General features: G+C 41.3%; 1 protein-coding gene across 7 annotated transcripts in view; it reads right to left on the bottom strand.

The window, feature by feature from the left end:
* The window catches only part of SYNE2 (spectrin repeat containing nuclear envelope protein 2), a 327,838-nt gene that overhangs the window by 214,273 nt on the left and 94,395 nt on the right, over positions 1–19,170 (bottom strand). For all 7 annotated transcript variants that reach the window (XM_073638692.1, XM_073638693.1, XM_073638690.1 and 4 more), the window contains exons 24-30: positions 15,135–15,352; positions 12,612–12,666; positions 12,414–12,502; positions 8,019–8,142; positions 7,740–7,897; positions 6,406–6,553; positions 3,008–4,303 (exon numbers count right to left, since the gene is read on the bottom strand). In XM_073638692.1, the coding sequence (XP_073494793.1) occupies positions 3,008–4,303; positions 6,406–6,553; positions 7,740–7,897; positions 8,019–8,142; positions 12,414–12,502; positions 12,612–12,666; positions 15,135–15,352 (2,088 nt within the window). The remainder of the gene's footprint in view (positions 1–3,007; positions 4,304–6,405; positions 6,554–7,739; positions 7,898–8,018; positions 8,143–12,413; positions 12,503–12,611; positions 12,667–15,134; positions 15,353–19,170) is intronic.

A 19,170-nucleotide genomic window follows, 5' to 3' on the forward strand; every position in this document is an offset into this window, starting at 1 on the left:
TTGTTAAACGGGTTGTCCCACAAATAGATATACAATTTCTGAGATCAGGAATAACTAGAGGCTTTTATTTGGAATTGTGGAGTTTTAGAAATTAGTAATATTAGTAAATTTAATTCATTTCCATTTGGAAAAAAAATGTTTGCATCAATTATTGCTTGACACTCCCAGGCCTAATTATATCTGTACATAAAGGAGCATATTGGGCAAAAACAGATCAATTTTATACCTACTGCAGAGGCTGAGGGAGTGCTGCGTAACGAAGGTGACCCGATGCATCCAAGAGGGAATCCCTATGTTGTGTACTTACATTTCAGGTCGATCATTAGTCGTATAGCAGTAGAAACTTCCTTAAAGGATATGAACACCTTTAGAGATTTTTTTATTTTTTTGTACTTAAAGGGAAGGTGTCATCAAAAATGACCTACTGTTTAAGCCAGGCCTTTTGTGTTAAATGTACTTTTAAAAGATTTTTTATTAAGTAAATATAGTAATATGGAAAATTGAAAAAAAAAAAAACTAAATTCTTGCAATTTTCACACTGGTCACTAATATTAGAGTTATGCTTCCTGTTCTGTACAGACAACCTTTCAGCACTGTCATTATCATTACAGACATGATTACACTGAAAAGTAACAACTCCCTATATAGCAGATAATACAAGATTCACCATGTACAATAGGTGATGTCACAGCTCACCTCCTCCTCCTGTAAAATGACTGATAACACAAGATCCACCATTCATAATAGGTAATGTCACAGCTCACCGCCGCCTCCTGTACAATGACTGATAACACCTCTATATACAGTAGATAACACAGAATCCATCATTCACAATAGGTCATGTCACAGCTCACCTCCTCCCCCTCTTGTACAATGACTGATAACACCTCTATATACTATAGATAATACAGGATCCACCATTTACAATAGGTGATGTCACAGCTCACCTCCTCCTCCTCTTCAATGACCTATGCCGAGATCGGAGCATGCTCAGAAAAACATCAAGCAGCAGTCAATGTGTCAGAGACAGTTTATTGCTGTCTACACCTATGTGGCTGCTACAACAACCCAGAACGTATTAGTCTAAATATTAGACTTAGTTGTCATTGTGATTTTTTTTTATTATACATAGTAATGTGAAAAATACATTTAAAATGTTTGTCTGCTATTTCATCCTTCTTCTCTGCTAGATTCCTAAAACTTAACATGGATAAAAGAGAATTCATCATCTTTCCACCGCCTCACTCAACACCCTCCAACTGACCTATTCATCAAAGTCAATGGCTGCCCACTCTCCCCAGTCCCTCAAGCTCGCTGCCTTGGGGTAACCCTGGACTCTGATCTCTCCTTCAAACCACATATCCAAGCCCTTTCCACTTCCTGCCGACTCCAACTCAAAAATATCTCCCGGATCCGCACATTCCTCAACCACGAATCTGCAAAAACACTAGTGCACGCCCTCATCATCTCCCGCCTCGATTACTGCAACCTCCTGCTCTGTGGCCTCTCTTCTACCACTCTCGCACCCCTCCAATCTATCCTAAACTCTGCTGCCCGACTAATCCACCTATCCCCCCCCTATTCCCCGGCCTCTCCTCTCTGTCAATCCCTTCACTGGCTCCCCATTGCCCAGAGACTCCAGTTCAAAGCCCTAACCACGGCATACAAAGCCATCCACAACCTGTCTCCTCCTTATATCTGTGACCTAGTCTCCCGGTACTTACCTACATGCAACTTCCGATCGTCACAATATCTCCTTCTCTGCTCCCCTCTTATCTCCTCTTCCCACAATCAGATACAAGATTTTTCCCGTGCTTCCCCCCTACTCTGGAACGCTCTACCCCAATATATCAGGCTCTCGCCTACGGTGGAAATCTTCAAAAGGAACCTGAAGACCCACCTCTTCCGACAAGCCTACAACCTGCAGTAACCCTCGTTCCTCCATACCGCTGCACGACCAGCTCTACCCTCACCTACTGTATCCTCACCCATCCCCTGTAGACTGTGACCCTCACGGGCAGGGTCCTCGCTCCTCCTGTACCAGTCGCCGACTTGTATTGTTCAAAATTATTGTAATTGTTTGTGCTATGTATATCCCTTTCAGATGTAAAGTGCCATGGAATAAATAGCTCTATAATAATAATAAGAATTTAAAATGTATAAAAATTGACACATTTAACATAAAAATATAAAATTTCTTGTGACATGCCTTTTAAATGCATCAACTTTTGGCTGTAAAGATTTTTTTTGCAACAGGGTTTCAATCAAAATTTTGGACGTTTGGCTTCTACAGTTTCTCACAGTTCATAGCTGGAGTAAGTGAATTATTTTCAGTGACCTCATCTGACGGCAGGGTCTGTAACCCTTATCAGGGCATTTCTAAACGTTCTTCTAAGCTGATGTTTGACTTTTTTTTTATGAAAAGTTAAACTACATGTATTTAAGATATAAAAATGCCCCCAAATAGTCCATGTTCTTTAAGTATAGGGTCCAATAACATTAGTCTAAGGTTTGGATCTAGAACAAAATTTAGACAATTTTGAAACCAATATAACTAGGGTTAGGGCTATGGTTAGTGTAAGGCTTAGGGCTAGGGCTAGAGCTAGGTTTACGGCTTCTGTAATGAAATAGTTAGACAGAACAAATTTGCACAAAAATAGTCTAGAGGTTAGGAGGCAGAAAATACTTGCCTTGCCCCAGCTGAATTCAGAATTTGCAGAATTTATACTGGAATTAGTCGATAACTCCAACAGCTGGCTATTCTCCGATGTTACGTCGGACTCTAATCCACCAAGACTGATTGTGATTTTACTATATGGTTACTGTAGAGCATGATGAAAAAGCTACAATTCCTCCCATGCATTTGAGCAGAACATAGTCCATACCATTGTGGATCCATAGAACATGCAGAGGATTCATAGTAATGTGAGCTTTAAACTCTACCGGAACCATGTCTTAAGGGTCTGAACCACATAATATCTATAATAACACACCTTAATAACTTTACCTTAATCTCTCGCAACACTGTGCCCAGCTTAGATACTGAGAACTCTACCATCTCAGTTTGCAGAGAACCATGTACAGTCCCATTTAGTGAATGTGCCCCGGTGGCCGCTTCATCTTCAGAGTTTCTTAACCCCAGCAAAATAGATTGTTCTACAATTTGTATCTTCTCCAAGAATCCATCCAGCATTCTCCGGCATGACGTCTGTCCTCCATGTTCTGGGTCTTCCAGGAAGATATCTGCTGGTTCTAGACGTCTGTCCAGCTCTTCGGCCTCTTGTCGCAGTCTGTATACTTTCTGTTGTAGTTCTTCAAGGTTCTTCTGCTTGCGAAGCAAAGCAGTTCTATCATTTCCCGGCATTGCAGCTTCTGCCTGGATGGCCAACTTCGTTGTCCTAAGAGAAGTTAGAAATATCTCCAGTTCTTTCAGAAGAACTTCTCTTTCCTTCATCATGTCCTGTGTTGCTTCTGAGTTTCTTAACCCCAGCAAAATAGATTGTTCTACAATTTGTATCTTCTCCAAGAAACCATCGAGCATTCTCTGGCACGACGTCTGTCCTCCATGTTCTGGGTCTTCCAGGAAGATATCTGCTGGCTCTAGACGTCTGTCCAGCTCTTCGGCCTCTTGTCGCAGTCTGTATACTTTCTGTTGTAGTTCTTCAAGGTTCTTCTGCTTGCGAAGCAAAGCAGTTCTATCATTTCCCGGCATTGCAGCTTCTGCCTGGATGGCCAACTTCGTTGTCCTAAGAGAAGTTAGAAATATCTCCAGTTCTTTCAGAAGAACTTCTCTTTCCTTCATCATGTCCTGTGTTGCTTCTGAGTTTCTTAACCCCAGCAAAATAGATTGTTCTACAATATGTATCTTCTCCAAGAAACCATCGAGCATTCTCTGGCACGACGTCTGTCCTCCATGTTCTGGGTCTTCCAGGAAGATATCTGCTGGCTCTAGACGTCTGTCCAGCTCTTCGGCCTCCAGCCGCAGGCTGCATACTTTCTGTTGAAGTTTTTCAAGGTTCTTCTGCTTGAGAAGCAAAGCAGTTCTATCATTTCCCGCCATCGCGGCTTCAGCCTGGATGGCCAGCTTCGTTGTCGGAAGAGAAGTTAGAAATATCTCCAGTTCTTTCAGAAGAACTTCTCTTTCCTTCATTATGTCCTGCGTTGCTTCTAGTTGACTTTTGTACTGAAGGACAAAGGACTGGACAGCTTGCACATCTACTGGAAGTGATGGATCCACGACCTCGGCAGCGGATTCCAGATTGTGACACTGCTGAATTTGATCTTGGACAGAACTTTGCATATCCTATAAAAGACAGAAAAAAAAACATTATTGAATAATCATAACCAGAGATGATCAAATCTTTTCAAATCAGAATTTTCCAGCTTCGACAATTTTTTTTCCCCAAAAATTTGATTTGCATACATTCGAATTGCAAATATTACAAAGCCTCATGTAACACCCTGAAGTCTCCTAGGACTGTATTCTACTACTTTCAAGCTCTTTAACACAAACATAGCCTTAGTAATGTCAAAGTGACCTCAACCTAGAGACACAGAGTAACCATCAGCCTGTTTAACAACACAGTGCACGGACAGACTTTTCTTTTACCGTACACTATAATTAACATTTGTTAATCTTTTAAATCACAATTGAAAATATCTACATAAAAAAAAAGTTTTCTTTTTTCCTCTTTTTTTTTCCTTTTTAAGAAAATTCAACTTCCCTTCCCAAAAAGTACATAACAAGAAATTTTAGGTAGGTACAAGTTCAAAGATTCAGCACCTGCAAAAGGGCGCTGTATTGGTGGCAAGTACAGATGTAACATTTGACTAGTAAAACTGATGTGCAAAAAAAATATATATATATATTGTAAAATTACTTGCGACACACACACTTTGTGAGGTAGACAGTTACAGTTGCATGTCTGGATTTTGGGGAATTTTCTTTAGTATTACAAAAAAAATCACTCCCCCCAATTCTTAAAAAGGATTACACAAGAAATTAAAAAAACAAACTCTGTAGAGTGACTTGTGACAAGACAGCACAACTTCTCTGACTGACACTGATTTCAGATTATTATTTTTTTTAAATATTGTGCGGCCTTGCTGCTGCTTAATAATGAAGGAAGAAAAAAGTGTAATACAAATGCAGCAGGACCTGTGCCAGCTACAACGCATCAGTGATCAGTCACATGGAGACTGACACTGCTGGAACCTCTCCTATTTCTCTCTCTCTCCTTATCAATCGAATCTCTGTATAATTTCCAGACTTCTAATCTCATCTTCTTCACTGCGGCATCTGTACAACACATTACTGTTTGGAGCATTTGGCGAATGTTTTAATTTCTTTCTCTTACTGTGCCCATTACTGAGCTGTGAGCTCTAATGTCTGCTCACCATTTTAGAGGTATTATCAGTCCTTATACAGGAGGAGGTGAGCTGTTACATCATCTATTGTGAATGGTGGGTTGTGTGTTATCTACTGTATATAGGTGTTATCAGTCATTGTACAGGAGGAGGAGGTGAGCTGTGATATCCCCTATTGTGAATGGTGGATCCTGTGTTACCTACTGTATATAGAGGTGTTATCAGTCATTGTACAGGAGGAGGTGAGCTGTGACGTCACCTATTGTGAATGATGGATCCTGTGTTATCTACTGTATATAGAGGTCTCATCAGCCATTATACAGGAGGAGGAGGTGAGCTGTGATATCACCTATTGTGAATGATGGATCCTATGTTATCTACTGTATATAGAGGCATTATCAGTCATTGTACAAGGAGGAGGTGAGCTGTGATATCACCTATTGTGAATGATGGATCCTATGTTATCTTCTGTATATAGAGTTGTTATCAGTCAATGTACAGGAGGAGGAGGTGAACTGTGACATCACCTATTGTGAATGATGGATCCTGTGTTTTAAACGGAAAATAGAAGGGTTATCTGTCACTATAATCCTGTCTGTGATGCTAATGAGGCTGCTGAGAAATTTTATCTACAGAACATAGAATCATAGAATGGTAGAGTTGGAAGGGACCTCCTGGGTCATCTGGTCCAACCCCCTGCTCAAAGCAGGATTCACTAGATCATCTCAGACATAGAATCATAGAATGGTAGAGTTGGAAGGGACCTCCTGGGTCAGGAAGACAGGAAGTACCTGTCTAATATTAGGACTAGGAAATTTTTCATATAAATTAAAATATTTAAAAAAAAAAATCACCCAAAATTCTGTTTAATATGAAATACGATTTAAACAGATTCCCTTTAACAAGCTGAATACAAGATTATCTACCTGCACCCATTCTTACTATTCACTAATACAAGGAATGAGGTCGACCTGTCTTGACCCGTCTCCCTAAGGCTTCATAGATAGCAGCCGCACAGGTTTTGGTAAGTCTACGTACCTGCAGATTCTGATATACGGAGCCAATATTGGAAATCTGGAATTGTTCTACCCCATGGATTGGAGTCTGTCCGCTTGATTCACAAAGAAGAGACACTTCCTCCTCAATGGGCAAGAGGACATTTATTGTAATGCTTAGAGATTGTATGCTAAAGGAAAAAAAAAACATTAAAAGCAATTAATGTCAATAAAAATTTCCTTGATCCTATTTTGTCTCATGCTACATCTGTGCTTCTACTCACTGCCCTGTGTGTGGCTGTAAGACAACTGCCTGCAGCAGAAGCCTCCCCCATCTGCAATTTAGGCAGTAGAACAAAAGATCGCTAAGCCACAACTCTAAGTCAAGGAGGAGGGACTTCAACAGGCCACTATGTAAATGAGGATGGAGCTGATCAGAAGGACATTGACTCCTTTGTCCTCTGCAGGATTTCTATAAGACTGGCTGTAGAGGACGCCTATATTTCTTATCTAATTTAATCATCAATGATTTCATTTCTAAGGTTGATGTTCCTTTAAATGTTTCAAAGAAATAACTAGGATCTGTAATGATCTTTTTTTTTTTTTTTTTAATTAACAGCGATGGAATATTTGGGTTCTGTTCCCACAGTCCCTGTGGTTTATGTTTTAAAGAGTTCATTTTGCTAGACTTTTTAATCATACACTTCGTACCTCCTCCAATCGATTCTGGAACAGTTTTTCTTTTTCTTCTGTGCCTCTCCGTTCCAAAGTTATGCTCCCCGGTAATAACGGTGCAATTTTTTTCTTTAACCTACGGGGCGTGTACCGTAGAACTTCTCTGTGGGTGCGGCCTTGTTTTGACTGGCCGGCATCAGAGGGGGAAAAAGGAAACGCCCACACCGAGAAGTTCCCTGGTAAACGCCCAGTTGGTTAAAGGGAAAATTTGCTTCTTAACTAATCAGGTGGCATAACTTGGAACGGAAGGGCACAAAAGAAAAAGAAAAACTATTCCAGAATCAGCAAAGCAGCGCCAATTGGAGGAGGTGCTCCATTTAAATCAAATAAAATTCTAGCTAAAGGTCCTCCTTTACAAGATCCGTGATGTCCATCCACCACGATCAGTTTCCCCATGACCAGTTAGAATCCCCCATGCCCAACTGAATTAGACCCCAAAAAAGTCATGTTACTTGACTTTAGGAACCATTTATTATGGGCATAAAAGCCAAAAGATGGTCACAGATCCTCCTTACTGACTTGACTCAGCCTAAACGGTACATGATCGACCGGTGGAATCTTAACGGCAAAAATGACTAGCGTTGTGAATGGCCATGACTACAATCTCCAGAGTGTTGTTAATTAGCAAAGTATTGAACTAACCTGCTTTTAATTTCCTCAGAAATAATAGAGAAGGAATACTGCAGGGCGTATCTATTCTCAGAAGTCTTCTTCTTCTCAGTCCCATGCAGAAACATCTCTAATTTTTGTGATGTGGCGTCAAACTCCTTCCAACTTCTGTTGGCTTCATCCAGTAAAATCTAGAAAGCACCGTCCAATACGCAGACATTATTAATTAACCGCAGCTGTAAAAAACTCGAGATATTCGAAGAACGTTTCGCTGTATGTGGCAGTAAGACTGGGAATCAGATCACACTTTACCTGCAGCTCATGAAGTTTTCGCTGGAGGTCCTTCACTTCCTGAACTCGCCTTGGACTTTCGGCCACCAGTTTGTCTCTTGAGCTTTGTATGAACAATTCTAGATCTCTTTTCTCTGTATTGTATCTGAAGGATAAGAAGCAGGACAATGCTTTATTAAAATTCCCACCAAATACAGCCGTACACTGCCTGACAAGATATTTAAAGGGATTGTCCAGGAGTAAGATATTCAGGTCCAATACTTTTGCCGTTTGTGGGTCGCATTTACTTCAATGGGAGCTGAGCTGTAGAATGGCCACTGCACAGTGTACGGAGCGGTGATGTATCGGCTCTATACACTGTGTGCTTCCAGCAGTTACAAGACCTGCAAACACCTGATCCGTGCGGTCATCACGTCCTAGACAACCACTTAGGCCCCCTTCACACGTCCGTATAATACCAGTACCAGAAGAACCGCTACAGGTCATCAGTTTTTTGGATCAGTGTGCCATCAGTGTTTTGGATCAGTGTGCCATCAGAATTTTGGATCAGTGTGCCATCAGTATTTCTGGTCAGTGTGCCATCAGTGTTTTGGATCAGTGTGCCATCAGTGTTTTGGATCAGTGTGCCATCAGTGTTTTGGATCAGTGTGCCATCAGTGTTTTGGATCAGTGTGCCATCAGTGTTTTGGATCAGTGTGCCATCAGTATTTCTGGTCAGTGTGCCATCAGTGTTTTGGATCAGTGTGCCATCAGTATTTCGGATCAGTGTGCCATCAGTATTTCGGATCAGTGTGCCATCAGTATTTCTGGTCAGTGTGCCATCAGTGTTTTGGATCAGTGTGCCATCAGTATTTCGGATCAGTGTGCCATCAGTATTTCGGATCAGTGTGCCATCAGTATTTTGGATCAGTGTGCCATCAGTATTTTGGATCAGTGTGCCATCAGTATTTTGGATCAGTGTGCCATCAGTATTTTGGATCAGTGTGCCATCAGTGTTTTGGATCAGTGTGCCATCAGTGTTTTGGCTCAGTGTGCCATCAGTATTTTGGCTCAGTGTGCCATCAGTATTTCTGGTCAGTGTTCTATCAGTATTTCTGGACAGTACGTCCTATCAGTATTTCTGGACAGTATGTCATCAGTATTTCTGGTCAGTGTGTCACCAGTATTTCTGGTCAGTGTGCCATCAGTATTTTGGATCAGTGTGCCATCAGTATTTCTGGTCAGTGTGCCATCAGTATTTTGGATCAGTGTGCCATCAGTATTTCTGGTCAGTGTGCCATCAGTATTTCTGGTCAGTGTGCCATCAGTATTTCTGGTCAGTGTGCCATCAGTATTTTGGATCAGTGTGCCATCAGTATTTCTGGTCAGTGTGCCATCAGTATTTCTGGTCAGTGTGCCATCAGTATTTTGGATCAGTGTGCCATCAGTATTTTGGATCAGTGTGCCATCAGTATTTCTGGTCAGTGTGCCATCAGTATTTTGGATCAGTGTGCTATCAGTATTTTGGATCAGTGTGCCATCAGTGTTTTGGATCAGTGTGCCATCAGTATTTTGGCTCAGTGTGCCATCAGTATTTCTGGTCAGTGTTCTATCAGTATTTCTGGACAGTACGTCCTATCAGTATTTCTGGACAGTATGTCATCAGTATTTCTGGTCAGTGTGTCACCAGTATTTCTGGTCAGTGTGCCATCAGTATTTTGGATCAGTGTGCCATCAGTATTTCTGGTCAGTGTGCCATCAGTATTTTGGATCAGTGTGCCATCAGTATTTCTGGTCAGTGTGCCATCAGTATTTCTGGTCAGTGTGCCATCAGTATTTCTGGTCAGTGTGCCATCAGTATTTTGGATCAGTGTGCCATCAGTATTTCTGGTCAGTGTGCCATCAGTATTTTGGATCAGTGTGCCATCAGTATTTTGGATCAGTGTGCCATCAGTATTTTGGATCAGTGTGCCATCAGTATTTCTGGTCAGTGTGCCATCAGTATTTTGGATCAGTGTGCTATCAGTATTTTGGATCAGTGTGCCATCAGTGTTTTGGATCAGTGTGCCATCAGTATTTTGGATCAGTGTGCCATCAGTATTTTGGATCAGTGTGCCATCAGAGTTTCGGATCAATGTGCCATCTGTTTTTTTCCGATATGGCTTAAGAAAAATCAATTCCAAAGCTTCTCCTATACTTTGCAATGTTAAACATGTTCAGCACATGGACTGTACACTGCTGCCATCCGTGTGCTGAACCTTTTACATGGATCCATAGACTTGTATTGGCCCTCGTCATCCGTGCGGCCGGAAAAAAACGGACCTGTCTCCGTGTGGTTTACAAGAATACACGGTTCGTGCAAACACACGGACATGTAAATGACTCCATAGATTATTATGGGTACGTGTGGCATCCATGAAAAAAACGGATGCCACATGTACTGAAAACACGGACATGTGAACGAGGCCTTAGTGTATGTGCACTTAGAGTTTGTTTGTTTTTTTTTCTAGATTTTTTGAGTGGTCTGCTTCAAAAAATAGCGAAAAATCACATGAAAGACTCTTCAAATAAATTTTTATGGTAAAACCTTTTTTGTTGTTTGCTCAGTCTTAAGGCTATGTTCACACATTGAGTTTTTGCTGTGTTTTTTTTTCTGCAGCAAAACCTGATTACTTGCCAGGTTTGTTCTGGATTTTTCTTGCTGTTCTTTTGGGGCGTTTTGTCCTTTTGTCTCTTTATGCATGCACCGTATTTTTCGGACCATGAGACAAAACTTTTTCCCCCCCAAATTTGGGAGGAAAATGGGGGGTGCGTCTTATGGTCCGAACGTAAGTTACCGGTGGTGGAGCGGGATCGCAGGGCCCTCCGTTCCCTCCCTCCATCAGGAAGGTGGCAGCGGCAGCAGAAGAAGAGGTGAGGCGGGCCAGTATCTGGCTGGGGCCGGGCCTGGCCAGGTTCCGTGGTCGGTGTCTGGCTGTGATGCAGAGCGGCGTGAGCGGCTTTCCGGGGCTGCGGCCATCTTCCTGGAGCTGTGATCTACAGGAAAATGGCCGCCGGAGCATGCACTCTGCTACACCGGCGGCCATTTTCCTGTAGATTACAGCTTCAGAAAGATGGCTGCAGCCGCTGGAAAGCCGCTCACGCCGCTCACAGTAAGACACCAGGCCCCCAGCACCAGGCGACAGCCAGACACCAGCCCCCAGCCAAGTACAGGCCCCGCAGCATCTCACCTCTTCTGCTGCAGCCGCCGGGTTCCTGAGGCAGGGAACGGAGGGCCCTGCGATCCTGCTTCACCACCACTGCAACTCCCCACTGCTGGAAAACCGGCTTCTTGCATCCAGGGTCCGCAGCATTCCTCCACTTACACCGGCTTCCTGAAGGACCCTGCCTCTTGTGACCCCCCACTCCACCGCCCCCCCAGGTAAGATACCCATTCAGACTATAAAACGGAACCTCATCTTATAAAAAATATTTTTTTCCTATTTTCCACCCCAAAATTTGGGGTGCGTCTTATGGTCAGGTGCGTCATATAGTCCGAAAAATATGGTACATAAAGTTCAGTGAACAAAAAACAATTTCATTCTGTCTTGGCACAAAAAAACGCAGAAAAAACACTGAAAAACCGGAAACCTGCATTTTTACTGCATTTTTTTTCACCACCCATTACTTCCAATTGGTGAAAAAAGCTGAAAAGAAGTGACCTGCTCTATTTTGTAAAAAACCATGCAAAGCACAAAATCCTGAACAAAAAAAAAAACAAGGTGTGCATGAGATTTCTGGAATCGCAGACTTTGCTGGTACTGCAAAAGACAGCTGAAAATTTTCATTAAAAAATGCATCAAAAGACGCTGAAAAAAAAACAAGATGTGTGAACATTGCCTAAGAGTGTTTTTTTCTGCTTCAGGTTTAGAAAAATGGCTGATGGGAGAAAAGCGAATGCATGGCACTTCTTTGGAGCGGCTCCTGATGAAAAACTGTCCAAACAAAGCACTATCCTGTCAAAAGGCAGCAAAAAGGACATCGGGATAAAAAAAAAAACTCTTCAAAAACACATCAGGGAACAAAAAAAAAACTTATCAAAAAACTTCCCAAAAAAGGAGCATTTCATGAAGTGGTTTCCGCTGGAAAACTCTTTGATTTTAAAAATCTAAAACAAAAAAAAAACTGTGTGCACATATAAAAGAAAGAAGGAAAACTGGTTGGATGGAGAAAACTGTCCATGAATCTATCGGTGAAGAGAGAGCTGTCAGTCAATGTGCCGGGGAATTATAACAGCCATCACAGTATAGTGAGCGATGATTGTAATCACTCCCTACACCACCTCGATAACTTAAAGACAGCAGCTGCAGGGAGGATAAAAGTTTGTTTTCTCCCAGTAGCCGCTCTTTATCTATGTCCTGGCTGTGAATAAACCATATACCCATACTTCCGAGTTACCTTTGTTGCAGCAGCTCTAAGGTTAAACCACTTGACTCGTTACCCTCGACCATGTTCGTTCCTTGAGGCACAGAGTCCGTTTCACATACCTATAACATAAACACAGTACAAAGAGCACGATCACACCTGGACACATATAAACACCATATTGGTGCCATGTAGTGGCACATCGTTATATCCGCTATCTCTATATGTTACCTCCAGGGATCCATTGCTGGGATTTGACTTCACTCCATTTTCAGCTGATGTAACACTGTGTAGAAAGAGGAGGAATACAATGTAGTGACCGACTATAAGTCTATCTATGCATTGACTCTGTCTGTATATACAGAACTGTGTGAAAAAGTTTAGGCAGGTGTTAAAAAATGCTGCAAAGTAAAAAGATCTCAAACAGAAAAGGGTTAATAGTTTATTTTTTAGCAATTAAGAAAATATAAAATGAATAAATAAAAGAGAAATCTATATCAGATCATAATTTAGTGAGGCGCTTTTTCCCTTCATTAGTTCTTCTAGGTACTTGTACTTGCACACAGTTTTTGAAGGAACTCAGCAGGAGGTTGCTCCAAACATCTTGGAGAGCTTCTGATCTTCTGTGATTGTCGCTTGTGGAAATCCACCTGTCTCTTCTCGTAATTGCAGATAGACTGGATGATGTTGCGGACTGGATGATGTTGCGATAAGGGCTCTGTGGGGACCATAACATCACATCCAGGACTTGTCCTTTATGACATTGGCTGTATGTCTGGTGTCATTGTCCAGCTGCAGAATATATTTGGAGCCAATCAGATGCCTCCTTAACGGTAATGTATGATGGATAAGTATTTGCCTGTATTTTCCAGGACTGAGGACACCATTAATCCTGACCAAATTCCCAACTCCAATTGCAAAATGCAGCCCCAAACTTGAAAGGACCCTCCACCATGCTTCACTGTTCCTGCCAAAAGAACAAGTTTCCATTTTCCTGTACCCCAGAGTGCCTATGTTTTCTTGAAAGGTTGAGTCACTTGACCTTGACACAATGTGGAGGGCATGGGTTTTTGGCCTTCCATGAACACCGTTTCTGGCCAAACTTCTAAACAGTAAATGGGCGTAGCTGGGTCCCAGGGGTTTGTAAGTTCTGAGTTGATGGCACTGCTGGCATGATGTCTCTGTCATCTGCTGCACTAAGTTTCTTTGCACAACTATTTTGTCTAGGGTTCTCAATGTAGACCACTTGTTGGCGTCCTCAATGCTGAGAAACACAGGCAGACTCTTATCCAACATGCAGTCCCATCACGGAGGCATTTGATTGGCTCCTACTTTATTCTGCAGCAGGACAACAACCCGAAACATCCTGCCAATGTCATTAAGAACCATCTTCAGTATAAAGAACAACAAGGAGTCTTGGAAGTGATGATACAATCTGCACAGATCTCTGATCTCAGCATCATCCAGTCTGTCTGGGATTACATGAAGAGACAAAAGGATTAGCACAAGCGACATCAACAGAAGATGTGCGGTTAGATCTCCAAGATGTTTGGGACAACCTCCCTGCTGAATTTCTTCAAAAACTGTGTGTGGGGGAACCTAGAAGAATTGATGCTGGGAGGTAAAGGTGGCAACATCAAATATTGGTGTGATTTAGATTTCTCTTTTGTTTATTCACTTTGCATTTTATTAATTGATAAAAATAAACTATTAACACTTTTATTTTTCAAAGCTTCTTACTTTGCAGCAATTTTTTCACACTTGCTTAAAACTTTTGCACAGTATTGTACATATGTATTTGTATAGATAAAAAAACGTAACGCCATATATGAAACTACAATGACCTTAAACTTCTGTTTGTGTCGTGACCTCCCCCAACCACATTCCTCTGACTCACTCTAATGACACCATGAGCGATAAGTGACAAATCCCTGGAGACATAACAATAACATAAGCACAGATACATTCAGATTCATAGTTTCGCACTTTTCTGGTCTGAACAAACTTCGTAAAGACTGCAGGATTCCCTGAGCTGTGCTAATCAGCAGCAGAAGGATGATGGATCAATTTTAAAGGTTCCCACCATGACTTTCCTTAAAACTTTTTACAATGTATATTCTGAATAGTTTACCTGGATTTACAGGTGCACATAGAAATCTGGGGGGCCCCCGATGTGAACAACGCATTGAGTTCACATTGCATTTTCCCAATTGGGGTGACTGAGCCTCCTTTAAAAGCTAGCCACTATAGATGCTATGGTCACTGTTCACCATGGCATCTAAGGGGTTAAAGTGCTGTGCTCAGCGCCAATTTCAATCGCAGCAGTTACTGGTGGAAGTCTGATAATTTTTTAATAAAGTCAGCACCCGCCGGGTATGGAACGGGCTCAGAGAGTAATCCATACAAATACTTTGGACTTACATATAAAGAACATGGCAGACACCAGGCAGGGGTGGTCACGGACCCCATAGCAGTCACCTTTGCATTTACGCCACAGCTCGAACTCCTCATCATGACTATTTAGTATCATAAAGCCATTACTAGAGCTATATGGATCAGGGGTGTAACTTGCCACCTATGGGCCCCGATGCAAAATCTTTTAATAGGGCCCCCAACTACCATGTGCTATGTATAATAGTGTGTTCTTATGTGATCTTTGGGGTCCCTTCAAACACTAGAGCCCAGATCCAATTGTGACCCCTATATTTTACTTTAGTTTTGCACCTTATCCCCTCTCTAAAAAAATTTACTTACTTTCTTGTGTCAATTTTATTTTTTTCAACAATGGAGCATAGATTATGATAAATATCGGCAGCATTTTTATCAAGGTCCGCTTTTTGTTTTGTACATTCTGCTATTAATGCAGTGAAGGTCGTAGGAGCAGCGCTAGTCCTGAGCCCATCATCCAGAGTCTGCATCGTCTGTAGGCACCGACTGAGTTCTCCTAAACATCCACGGTCAGAGAAGACAACCTGGAAAAGTGGATCAAGATGAGTCAAAATCTGAATATATGCATGGAAACCAGGGCATGTTGAAATGTAAAATCTATTCTAAGGCATAAAAGAGTTGAACAAGTCCATGGAAAAAGATTAAAAAAGGAATGTACAATCAGAAAACGACCTATTGTTTAAAACAGGTTTTTGTGTTATTTTTTTTTTCTTTTTTTTTAATTGCCAATATTTTTGTTATATCACATTGTTTATTAAAAAATATATGTAGAAAACTTGCTATGTTCCCACAGGCCACAGGGTTATTTTAGACTGTCACTTCTGAAAACTTTTCAGAAGTCTCATTATCATCAGAGGCAGGATTACCATGAAAGGTAACACCTGCATACACAGCTGATCCACCAATTAGGCGATATATCAATGACCACCTCCTCCTGTCTTCACAATCATATTTGCACCCGCTCATTAGATGCTTCAATACAAAAGATCGGGTTTGAGTCACTATTGCTGCTAATGTACATGTGAATTTACTGAAAAGACAGAACTATAATAATCCCAATGGCCAGTGCAAAAATGAATTATTTTTTTTTAATACAGAGAAGTAATTTGAAAAGTAAAAAAATAACCAAAAATTGTAAAAAATACATTTAAAATGAAAACAAGGTAGGTAATTTTCTGATGACACATTCTTTTTAATAGATTTCTGCCTCAGGAGCATGGGACAAAACTGATTATTTAAAGGGTTATTCCTATCTCTAACTTTCCAAGTTACAAAAATATCGTAGCTAAACTCTTGGTTGTTTCTGGAGCTCCACCTTAAAGGGTCGGAGCTGGATGGAGTCATTATCGTCTCAGCCATAAAAGATCGAGGTGGGAATAAGTCTTTAATGGACATTCAGATGATCATGACTGGTCCTGTTTGGATTTGGACCCATGAGTTTAGTACGTCACCATGGGGCCAAATTACTGACTATGGTTTCCCTACATAGTCCTATTGCCTAACATCTCATAGGAGAAGCAAAATAACAAGGTTTTATAGGTCTTACGAAATATCTAAAAATGTCATTCTACTAGGTAAAGTGAATCATTAAATTAATTTGAGCAGGACTGTGAAAGACAAACACCCATCATAAACGCCATATTTAACAAGTTTTCCTACAAGACCCTATCACGTTCTACTGAGATGAACGTAAAGGAAAGCCATTATCGAAAAAGTACCTAGTACTAAAATAAGGTTTATAAGGTTTTAGTGTTAAAGATATTTTTTTTTTTGGGGGGGGGGAATTTTTTTTCTTATATTATAATTTCTATCAAAAAAATATAAAAATAGAAATCGTGCAATTTTCACACTGGCTACTGAGAGTTTTTTTAAACTCTGATTTCCCGTTGTTTCAGGAAACAATACATGTACAGTACAGACCAAAAGTTTGGACACACCTTCTTATTTATAGATTTTTCTGTATTTTCATGACTATGAAAATTGTACATTCACACTGAAGGCATCAAAACTATGAATTAACACATATGGAATTATATACTTAAAAAAGTGTGAAACAACTGAAAATATGTCTTATATTCTAGATTCTTAAAAGTAGCCACCTTTTGCTTTGATGACCGCTTTGCACGCTCTAGGTATTCTCTTGATGAGCTTCAAGAGGTAGTCACCGGAAATGGTCTTCCAACAATCTTGAAGGAGTTCCCAGAGATGCTTAGCACTTGTTGGCCCTTTTGCCTTCACTCTGCGGTCTAGCTCACCCCAAACCATCTCGATTAGGTTCAGGTCTGGTGACTGTGGAGGCCAGGTCATCTGGCGTAGCCCCCCATCACTCTCCTTCTTGGTCAAATAGCCCTTACACAGCCTGGAGGTGTGTTTGGGGTCATTGTCCTGTTGAAAAATAAATGATGGTCCAACTAAATGCAAACCGGATGGAATAGCATGCCGCTGCAAGATGCTGTGGTAGCCATGCTGGTTCAGTATGCCTTCAATTTTGAATAAATCCCCAACAATGTCACCAGCAAAGCACCCCCACACCATCACACCTCCTCCTCCATGCTTCACGGTGGGAACCAGGCATGTAGAGTCCATCCGTTCACCTTTTCTGCGTTGCACAAAGACACGGTGGTTGGAACCAAAGATCTCAAATTTGGACTCATCAGACCAAAGCACAGATTTCCACTGGTCTAATGTCCATTCCTTGTGTTCTTTAGCCCAAACAAGTCTCTTCTGCTTGTTGTCTGTCCTTAGCAGTGGTTTCCTAGCAGCTATTTTACCATGAAGGCCTGCTGCACAAAGTCTCCCCTTAACAGTTGTTGAAGAGATGTGTCTGCTGCTAGAACTCTGTGTGGCATTGACCTGGTCTCTAATCTGAGCTGCTGTTAACCTGCGATTTCTGAGGCTGGTGACTCGGATAAACTTATCCTCAGAAGCAGAGGTGACTCTTGGTCTTCCTTTCCTGGGGTGGTCCTCATGTGAGCCAGTTTCTTTGTAGTGCTTGATGATTTTTGCAACTGCACTTGGGGACACTTTCAAAGTTTTCCCAATTTTTCGGACTGACTGACCTTCATTTCTTAAAGTAATGCTGGCCACTCATTTTTCTTTACTTAGAATTCGTATTATGGAAAGAAAAAAGCAGCTAACAGTCTATTCAGTAGGACTATCAGCTGTGTATCCACCAGACTTCTGCACAACACAACTGATGGTCCCAACCCCATTTACAAGGCAAGAAATCCCACTTATTAAACCTGACAGGGCACACCTGTGAAGTGAAAACCATTTCTGGTGACTACCTCTTGAAGCTCATCAAGAGAATGCCAAGAGTGTGCAAAGCAGTCATCAAAGCAAAAGGTGGCTACTTTGAAGAACCTACAATATAAGACATATTTTCAGTTGTTTCACACTTTTTTGTTAAGTATATAATTCCACATGTGTTAATTCATAGTTTTGAGGCCTTCAGTGTGAATGTACAATTTTCATAGTCATGAAAATACAGAAAAATCTGTAAATGAGAAGGTGTGTCCAAACTTTTGGTCTGTACTGTACATTAGCCACAATGAACAGATCGACAACCCTATTTTTTAGCACTGAAGCAGCTAATCAGTGAGTGCAAAGGTTATTGTGAGGGTAACAGGGTCAGCTCTGACATCACCTGTGGTGATTGGTGAATCCTGTGTTAACAGCTGTGTCCTCGCACATTGTGATTGGTGTTATTAGCTGTGTATAGAGATGTTACCTGTTATTGTAATCCTGCCTCTGATGATAATGAGACTGCTGAAAACTCTTCCTAAAAGGACAGGAAGTATAAGCCTAAAAAACCCCAGTGGCCAGAGTAAAGATTTCAATTCTCGGATAATCCTTGTACCGCCGGAGAAACAAATTCTCTATTTTTGAGCACTGAAAAATTGATCTTTACTTGTATGTACTTATAGTGGTTTGCATTTCAAATAAGGATGGGGGGTTGTTTGGGGTGGGAATAAGCAGGTTGGAGTAAGAAGTTGTTTTCATTTATATCCAAGATCTGAAGAAAATGCTTTTTTCATATGCGGTTTGCTAATGAGTCCTTTTACTTTTTGTAAATACCGTATTTTTCGAACCATAAGACGCACCTAGGTTTTAGAGGAGGAAAATAGAAAAAAAAATGTAAGCAAAAATTGAGCTCATGATGCCCTGTTAAGGGGGAGGGGGTCTGCTGCTGACACTGTTATAGGGGTAATGTCCCCCAATTCTGTTAATATCCCCCATCCTGGTATATATGGACCCCTCCTTCCTGTTATACGTGGCCCTCATCCTCATCCTGATATGCATGGCACCCCAATCCACCATCCTGGTATGCATGGCACCCCAA

Source organism: Phyllobates terribilis, unplaced genomic scaffold, assembly GCF_046119375.1.
Source record: "Phyllobates terribilis strain yellow unplaced genomic scaffold, ASM4611937v1 Scaffold_7__3_contigs__length_470593459, whole genome shotgun sequence".
Taxonomy (NCBI): domain Eukaryota; kingdom Metazoa; phylum Chordata; class Amphibia; order Anura; family Dendrobatidae; genus Phyllobates; species Phyllobates terribilis.